We start from the raw sequence: 9,679 nt of genomic DNA, 5'->3' as shown, positions 1-9,679 counted from the left end.
CCTATCTCTGAGATCTCCTCCAACCCCACAACTACCTCCCCCCCCCACCCCGAGATATCTGTGCTCCTCTAATTCCAGCCTCTTCAGCTTCCTCGATTTTAATCGCTCAACCATTGGTAGTCGTGCCTTGGGCTGCCACGGCCCTAAGCTCTGGAATTCCCTCCCTATAAACCTCTCCGCCTCTCTACCTCTTTCCTCCTTTGAGACGTTCCTTAAAATCTCTTTGACCAAGCTCTGCCCTAATTTCACCTTCTGTGGCTCGGTGTCAACTTTTGTTTGATAACGCTCCTGTGAAGTGCTCTGGGATGTTTTACTACATTAGAGGAGCTATTTAAATACAAGTTGTTGAAGAGTTGTAGACATGGCCAATGTTTTATTTATGATTTGGATTTATTATTTGTGCCCCTTTTAAAAGGGGGGGCCTTATTATTAAATTGATTGCTGATTGACTATCCTCATTGGCATCCCAATAGAGTAGGACGAGGAGATCTTGGCACTGCTGCTGACGTCATGGCCGTTAACAGGAGCGCGCTGACGTCATGGCCGGTAACAGGAGCGCGCTGACGTCAGGCGAAGGCCGCCGCCATCTTGGCCGGGTACAGGCTCTCGCTGTCTTTTCTTTTCTTTTTCTCTGTGTCTGTGTGTTTGAGGGGGGATTAAAAAAAAGTGTCCCAACTCCCCTCCCCCTCCGACAGGAGAATGTCCGCCTTTTCTGAGTCAGCTCTGGAAAAGAAACTGGCGGAACTGAGCAACTCGCAGCAGAGCGTGCAGACCCTGTCCCTGTGGCTCATTCACCACCGCAAGCACTCCAAGACCATCGTGCTGGTGTGGCACCGAGAGCTCAAGAAAGGTGAGCACGGCGGCAGGGGCCCGGCGGCACAGGCACCCGGGCATACACTGCACACAACAGTGCACACCTGGTGCAGTGTGTACCCTGGTGTGTGGAGTGTGTGCCCTGCAGTGTGCGGTGTGTGCCCTGGAGTGTGCGGTGTGCAGTGTGCAGTGTGTGCCCTGGAGTGTGCGATGTGCAGTGTGTGCCCTGGAGTGTGCGGTGTGCAGTGTGTGCCCTGGAGTGTGCAGTGTGTGCCCTGGAGTGTGTGGTGTGCAGTGTGTGCCCTGGAGTGTGCAGTGTGTGGTGTGTACATTGTGTTTGTGCAGTGGCACACTGCACACGCTTGGGCACACAGTGCTCAAACACCGTGGACACAAACTGCACAAACACAATGCACATACCAGGACACACACTGCACAAACACAATGCACAAACTGCACCACGCCAGGGCGCACAGTGTGCGCATACACTGCACCACGCCAGGGCGCACAGTGTGCGCATACACTGCACCACGCCAGGGTGCGCGCGCACTGCACCACGCCAGGGCACACTATGCACACAGGGCACCACACATGCCAAGGCCATTAGTAATGCTTTACTTCTAGAAAGCCCAGGCTTAGCCTTTCATTCCATGAGGTGCCGACAGTCCGTTTTGATTGCCAGGGCGGCTGATCACTAAGGCTTGGGTCAGCTTCTGTACATCACAGGAGAGGTCTGAGGAGTTGTAGGCAGTGCCTTTATATATCTTTTTTTTTTTAGTACACACACAGGATTCTACACACACAGAATGTACTGGTGTGGGGACTGCACACTTGCCAAGTCTCACTCATTTGTGTTTAAACATATAATTCATTTTGATGTACCTTGCTTTTAAAAAGGAAATCATCTGATTAGATGGGCCTGAGATTAGTCTCATTCTTCAAATATAGCTCCTGGACCTTCGCGCACAATCCTTGTGTGTGTATATCAATTAAAGGACATCTTATGGAGATAACTGTCTATACACAATATATCTGTACTGGTGATGCTGAAGATAACCAGGTTTACAGCTGTCAAAAATATTTCAGTAGTTTTGCATTGCTGTTAGGAATTTTGATGCTAGTGAGCTGAAGTTGCCACAGCAATATCAATTCCTGATCTATTCTAAACTTGTTAGTAACATTAATTTATGCCTCCCATCTTTCTACCAGGACAGTAGTTGTATAACTTTGTACAACTTATAATTTGTGATCTTTGTGGCCAAGTGATTGTTTGCCTCGTGTTAATGGCTGAGAATGCACCTTTTGACTGGAAATCGACATAGGCTCACCTGTTACACAGATAGTTCAACTAATCATTAAGGCTGAAATCTCCCAAGAGTAGTAGTATTGCCATGAAAAGTCTATTTGAAGCCACCTCATTTACTCTTTGGCACTAAACATTAATGAGGAACCCAAGACTCCATGCACATAGATAGTTAGTAATGATTTGAACGGGCCTTGTCTGAAGCTGTACCATGCAGCCAGATGAAGTGCTGTGCAATTCTTGTTTCTTGAGCACTAGATGCAGCTGATTTTGGAGTATCTACAATTTCTCTTTACCATCTGGAGGAAAGGACCCGCAAGATCTCCGATTTCCACAAATTGTGCTGGCAACTTGATTGGATCATAGACTGAGAGAAATGTAGAATTCTAGTTGCCATTCAGGGCGAAGTATTGTGTTTTCAGTTCATAAATTGAGATTAGAATTACTGATACTAAAGTAGTCAAGTAGTATACCATGTCTCTGTATATGAGACCAGAACTAAATAATTCCTCCTGCAAAGCCAAGCTAGAGTTGCTGAAAAAGTATTTCTAAAACTGTATGAACAACAAGGAGAAAGGAAGTACTAGCTGGTTGAGGATCATAGCTGGGAAAAATGAGATGGTTCTTCGTCTTTTTCCAGTTTCATTAAAATATCTTTACATTCACAAATGTATTCCTCCAGGAGCATCCAGCTTAGTTGAAATGGTATTCGTAACTTGTCTACTGACTGTCTTGCCGTTGCTTGTTTGCCCATCATGATAGAAAGGCAGTGATATCTTTGTCTGCTATCATGTATGTAGTGAAATAGGTTGTCATAAATGCAAGTTTCAGACTATCCCAAAGTCCAAGCAAGACTGTTTGATTGGCTTCCAGATAGCAGCATCCACAGTTTGCTTTATCCATCATCCACCCATCCATGGTGGAATGCACATAGCAGAATGAAAATCTGTAGAGGTTTAATTTGGCTGATCTCAAAACATAAGCAAATTCCTCCCCTGGAGAGTTAGAAGTAGTGGGTGAGGGGGGGGGGAACAATCGAGAGTACCCTGTTAATGCAGAGGGCCTGAAATTTGCGATCGGAGGCTTCCCGCGGGCAGATGCCTCTGACCTGTTAAAAAATCTACAAATGTACCTGGTGGCCCGGGAGATACGGAGACTTGCGATCCTGGGCCTCTCCGGGTCCGCGTGGGCAAAACCCCACGTATCCCAGGGGCGCAGGCGGTTCGCAAACGCCCCTGGGATCACGTGGGCTGGCCCAACCAATAAAAGAAGGGAATCCCCAATCATACTTATGGGATGGTGTGGAGATGCCGGAGTTGGACTGGGGTGGACAAATGTAAGAAGTCACACAACACCAGGTTATAGTCCAACAGCTTTATTTGAAATCACAAGCTTTTGGAGCGCTGCTCCTTCGTCAGGGAGTTGCGTAGGTACGGAATCCCCATAAGTATGAATGGGGATCACTTAAAAAATACACCAACACATGAAATAACTTTTTTTTAATTACATATTTTAAATTAGTTAATGACATTTATTATTTTAAACAAATGTATTTTTTGGGGGGAAAGAACATTTATATGTTTTAATGGGGCTAAAAATAAACTTACCTTGTTGGACAGGGTTTTTAAAGTATAAATGAGTGATAACATTTTATTTTTCTATTTTTTAAACTCTTATGCTGGTAAAAGTGGGCCTTACACCTGCTTTTACCAGGTGTAAGAATTTGACAGGCATTCAGCGGGCAGAAGTTGGGCAAATAGCGCAACTCTCCACCCGCAGAGGCCCATCTCCTGGGGATGAGGATTCTTGACAGATTGCAAGTTCCGGGTTTTAACGCATGTGCTTCGCATGCCTAAACCTGGAGCTTGTACGGGCGCGTGGGGGTTGCAAAATACAGCCCAGAATTTTTTACAGACTCTTCTGTGTCATATAGACTAGAACCTGTCAGCAGGCTTTGATCTCTTGAAATAATATGTGAATTTAGCTGCGCGGAAGCATTCAGAAGATTGATAGATGTTGAGTGAGACTTCTGGTTTTCAGGGCCAACTTGTTAATTACCTCCTTAAAAATGAGGTCCAAAATTTAGGCTCAAGGTGATTTTTAAAAGCCCTAAATTTGGCAACATAGTGCGTTTCAAGAAGGGAAGGAAAGGCTTGGCACTTGGGAGCTTGTGATGACTGCAAAAGAATGCAGGATAAACAGCAGGTGAATGATTGACATTCATTGGGAGCCAGTGAGCGTGGGAAGCGAGATTGAGTCGGGAATGACCATCAGGGTCGAGAGGTGGCTGTTGGGCAGGATCTGGCGGTTGTCTGGCGATAGCAGCTGGATGTACGCAAAGTACGAGAATGTGAGATTGAGGAGGCGCAGACAGGACAGTGGGTGTAGAGACTCTGAGCTTCAGGCTTGCTGCTCCAAGGACATGGTTGAGGGTTACTGGCTGATTATTGTGCGTAAACATAACGAGCTGGAAGCACAGCGACCTGCAGTTGTCAAGGTGAGGAGGCACCAACTGCTTACCTGCAGCTTCTCCCTGACCGGCTGCGCTACAGCTACCAGTAACCTTGGTCTCTGTTTAATTACTGTAATTTTTCAAAGTTATAATTAAAATAATTTCACAGCCTTGACTCAGTAGTAACGTTCTTGCCTCTGAGTCAGCAGGTTGTCGGCTCAAGTGCTGCACCAGAACTTGAGCACGTGATCTAACTGCTACTTGAGGGAGTGCTGCATTGTCGGATTTCCATCTTTCGGGTGAGCTGTTAAACCGAGACACACTCTGACTGTTCCAGTGGATGTAAAAGATCCTATTCAAAGAGCAGGGAAGTTCTCCCGTGTCCTGGTCAGCATTTATTCCTCAACCAACGCCGTCAGATCAACCTGCCATCCATCTCCTAACTCTTTGCAGGCTCTGTTGTGCACAGTTGCCTGCTCTGTTTGCCTACAAAACAAGTGGCAATACTTCAAAGATAATTCATTGGCTGTAAAGTGCTTTGGGACATCCTCCATATGAAAGGAGCTATATAAATGCAATTCCTTTTGTTCTTTAAATTGCAACAGAGAGAGCACAATTTCACCCACATTTTTATATCACACTTTTTGACCTAAACCAATTACCGAGCATGAGATCCTGTGCCTGATTTCCCCCCCACCATCTCCGGAAGTGCGCGGATGCCTTTGAATCTGCTTCCACCATCCTTTCAGGCATTCCAGATCATCATAACTCGTGTGTTTTTTTTAAGTGCTTCTCATCTCACCCCTGGTTCTTTTGCCAATTACCTTAAATCTGTCCTCTGGTTACCGATCTTGCTGCCAATCGAAACAGTTTTGCCTTGTTTACTCTATCAAAAGCCTTTGTAATTTTGAACACCTTCTCTGCTCTCCCCTTAAGCTTCTCTGCTCTAAGGAGAACAATCCTATCTTCTCTAGTCTCTCCACAAAACTGAAGTCCTTCATCCCTGTTACCATTCCAGTAAATCTCCTCTGCACCCTCTCCAAGGCCTTGTCATCCTTCCTAAAGTGTGGTGCCCAAAATTGGACACAATACTCCAGCTAAGGCCTAACCAGTAATTTATAACGGTTCAGCATAACTTCCTTGCTTTTGTACTCTCTGCCTCTGTTTATAATGCCCAGGATCTAGTACGCTTTTTTTAACAGCCTTGTCAACTTATCCAGCCATGGTCAAAGATTTGTATATGTGAACCCCATTGTGTCTCTGTTCCTGTACCCCTTTAAAATTGTACCATTTAGTTTATGTTGCCTCTCCTCATTCTTCCTTTCAAAATGCATCACTCCACACTTCTCTGCATTAAATTTCATCTGCCCATTTCACCAGTCTGTCTAAATACTTCTGAAGTCGTCTACTATCCTCCTCACTGTTTACTACATTTCCAAGTTTTGTGTCATCTGTGAACTTTGGAATTATGCCCTTTATACCCAAGTCCATGTCGTCATTAGTATATATCAAAAAGAGCAGTGGTCCCAATACCGACCCCATGGACAACACTGTACACTTCCCTCCGGCCTGAAAAATAACCGTTCACCACTGCTCTCTCTGTCTCTTTGCCAATTTTGCATCCTCTCTGCCCCTTTAATCCCATAGGTTTTAATTTTGCTAACTAGTCTATTATGTGGCACTTTATCAAACGCCTTTTGAATTTTCATTTTATCATCTCTACCACCTTCAGGAGAAAGATTGCAAAGTTAACACATCCACTAGAATCTGAATTGATACCAGCAAATGTTAGTGATCATCCTGGCGATTAAATGATTCAGTGTTGTCACCACCTATTTAATGTGTATGCAACCAGATATGCTATAGCAGTGTTGTCCAATATGTTAGCCACATGGCTAATTGAGAATCCAAATGTGGTTAATTGCCTTTTTGATTAGTAAATAAACAAGTAATAGACGCTGTTGAGTGTGTGATTTGCACGCCGTATGCATGAGTTTTTTTTAATGAAATGGTAAGACAAAAACAAAGTGTGCAGATGTTTTTTGATTGTGTGTGCTTTGTGTCTTTGGTTATCTGCTAAAATGGTGTGTAACATGGAAGCACCGGCATCATTGTACGGAGAGAGGAGCTGTCATCATGGTCAGCTCGACCAGTTATAATAACCGCTCAAGGCCAGCAGAAAAAAGACCTGACCAATAACGAGCAGCTTCAACAGGGCACGTCCTGACCAAGGGCAAAACTGCATCCAGCCACCTTGTAGATGGAGAGCAGGGGCGGGTCTGGCACATCTCGTGCGTGTCAACATTTTCAGCAATCGCTCTGATCGAGTCAAAGTATCGCTCGCAACAGCTGAACAAAAGCCTAGAAGCTGCGCTGATGTGCTGTGTCTGATGTATTCATACCAGAAGACTGCCAAGTTTCCCGTTGAATGGTGGTAGATGTTAAGTAAATATACACTTGGGGTACATTTACCTGTATTGTGTGGAAGGCATCGACTAAAATTGGTGTGTGTGGCTAAAATGGTATCGTGCAGCCACGTGTGTGGCGAGACAGTGATTTCTGTTGGACAGCGCACTGTGGTATAACAACTTGCATTTATATAGCGCCTTTAACGTAGTAAAACGTCCCAATGCGTTTCACAGGAGCATAATCAGCAAAATCTGACACCGAGCCACACAGAGATATTAGGGCAGATGACCAAAGGCTTGGTCAAACAGAGAGGTTTTAATGAGTTACTTAAAGGAGGAAAGAGATGTAGAGAGGCGGAGAGGTTTAGGGAGGGAATTCCAGAGCTCAAGGCCTTGGCAGCTGAAGGCACGGCTGCCAACAGTAGAGTGATTAAAATTGGGGATGCTCAAGAGGCTAGAATTGGAGGAGTGCAGATATCTGAGGGTTGTACGGTGGGAGGAGATAGGGAGGGGCAAGGCCATGGAGGGATTTGAAAACAAGGATGAGAATTTTAAAATGGAGGTGTTGCTTAACCGGGAGCCCATGTACAGGAAACTTTCTGGTATCCGGCACGGACGGGACCGACGTGGTGCCGGTTCATCATCAATGCCGGACGACCGAACGCTATAAGAGATACGGAGCTCAGAGCTCCGTATAGAGTAACAAACCCTGTTGCTTCAAAACAATCGGCACAAGTTGCAAGCGTCTCTGTAACTCAGCAACAGCTTCAGCTACACTCTTGCACAGCAACAGATGGAGTAAAAAAAAGTAATAAGTTATCTGAACCGATTCCTGAATTTTGCCGGTGGATAGAGCGTTCCGGTTATTTAGGGGCCGGTTAATCGAAAGTTTCCTGTATAGTGAAAATAGGAATGTTTAAGTATCTCTCATTTCTGGGTGTTTGCAGCTTTCCTCCTGGTGTACTGTAACCATGCTTCAGAACCTTGCCAGTGTGCTTGGGTTACTTATGTTGTGGGCGGTAGATATTTTATTGACCAGATTTAGAGAGAGCTGTTCCTGGCTTGGCCTGCTATTTAGATGGGTTCCTAGAGCCTACTTGAACAGAATCCTGATGACAACACTGAGTGTATTTTATCCACTCTGCCATACAGGCTTTAGTTTTTTTCTGGTTACAGTTAGGAAATCAGTTCCTCAATAAAACTTTGGCTCAGTGGTGGTACTTGCGCCTCTGAGTTAGGAGGTCGTGGGTTCAAGCCACACCCCGAGACTCGAGTACTTAATCTAAGGTAGACACTTCAGTGCCTTACAGAGCAGATGCTGTCTTTCGGATGAAATGTTCAACTGAGATTCCGTAAAAGATCCCATGGTACAATTTGAAGAAGAGCAGGGGAGTTCTATTGTCCTAGTCCACATTTATCCCTCAATTAACACCACTAAAACAGATTATCCGGTCATTTATCACATTGCTGTTTGTGGAAGCTTGACGTGCACAAATTGGCTGTCGCATTTCCCTACATTACAACAGTGACTACACTTCAAAAGTACATCATTGACTGTGATGCCCTGAGGTCATGAAAGGCGCTATGTAAATTAAAATTTATTCTTGGGGGCTGGCCATTGCTCTGTGTGCAGCTTAGCTGGAGTGTCGGAAAATTAAAACGCTCATTGCACGAGTATGTATTTCTCAGAAATAAATAAATATATCGCGCCTTTCATGACCTCAGGACATTCCAAACCACTTTACAGCCAATGAAGTACTTTTTGTGTTGTCACTGTTGTAATGTAGGAAAAACGGCAGCCAATTAGCGCACAGCAAACTCCCACAAACACAATGTGATAATGACCAGATAATCTGTTTTAGTGATGTTGATTGAGGGATAAATACAGGCCAGGACACCAGGGATAACTCCCCTGCTCTTCAAAATAGTGCCATGGGATCTTTTACATCCACCTGAGAGAGCAGACGGGGCCTCAGTTTAACATCTCATCTGAAAGACGGCACCTCCGACAGTACAGCACTCCCTCAGCACTGCACTGGGAGTGTCAGCCTAGCTTTATGTGCTCCAGTCTCTGGAGTGGGACTTGAACCCACAACCCTTCTGACTCGAGCAAGAGTGCTACCAACATGGCTGACACTATTCCAATTTATTCATTTATTTGTTTTGAGTATTATTGTGTTTGTTCATTTTAGCTTCTCGCCAGAAAATGAAGACGTTAGGTTAGGCAGTGTAACCCATTAAATAGCATTAGGACGCTTGACTTTTCTTTCTCCACTTTTTGTCCACAGCTAAACCAAGTAGAAAACTGACCTTCCTTTATCTGGCCAATGATGTGATCCAGAACAGTAAGAAAAAGGGACCTGAATTTACCAAGGACTTTGCGCCAGTTTTGGTGGATGCATTTTCTCATGTTTCAAGGTACTGTCCTGTTCAACGCAAATGTGGCAAGGCAGAGCTTCATTAATAACCTGCCCACATTTAGAAAGTAAATGTCTCTAACAATCAAGTTATTTGAATAGAAATGACTCTAAAGATTGTGTTTTTTAAATTAAAGGCACGCTGCTACTTTTATTCTTTGAAAAATGACGGGCACAGTTCCTTCTAAAGGATGTGTCTGATCTGTGAAGCATCAGGCTTGCAGAATCTGCTTCACTTCCCTTCCATTGGACAGTAAAATACACACTTAAAACAGAAGTATGACCA

The 9,679-nt window shown here is 44.7% G+C and overlaps 1 protein-coding gene across 3 annotated transcripts in view; it reads left to right on the top strand.

The window, feature by feature from the left end:
- Positions 1-544: 544 nt before the first annotated feature.
- The window catches only part of LOC147117825 (regulation of nuclear pre-mRNA domain-containing protein 1A-like), a 65,520-nt gene continuing 56,385 nt past the window's right edge, over positions 545-9,679 (top strand). For 2 of the 3 annotated variants that reach the window (XR_015078537.1, XM_085989173.1), the window contains exons 1-2: positions 545-850; positions 9,265-9,394. Coding sequence is in view for 2 of the 3 variants with exons in the window: in XM_085989173.1 (XP_085845299.1) it covers positions 700-850; positions 9,265-9,394 (281 nt within the window). In the remaining variant the exon portion in view is untranslated. The remainder of the gene's footprint in view (positions 851-9,264; positions 9,395-9,679) is intronic. The other variant, XM_085989174.1, reaches the window with a different exon arrangement.

This window comes from Somniosus microcephalus, chromosome 5 (assembly GCF_052327205.1).
Source record: "Somniosus microcephalus isolate GS21.2 chromosome 5, FLI_Smic_1.0, whole genome shotgun sequence".
Lineage (NCBI taxonomy): Eukaryota > Metazoa > Chordata > Chondrichthyes > Squaliformes > Somniosidae > Somniosus > Somniosus microcephalus.
Note: the sequence above shows the minus strand (reverse complement) of the source record. Positions and strands in the feature narration are given on the sequence as shown.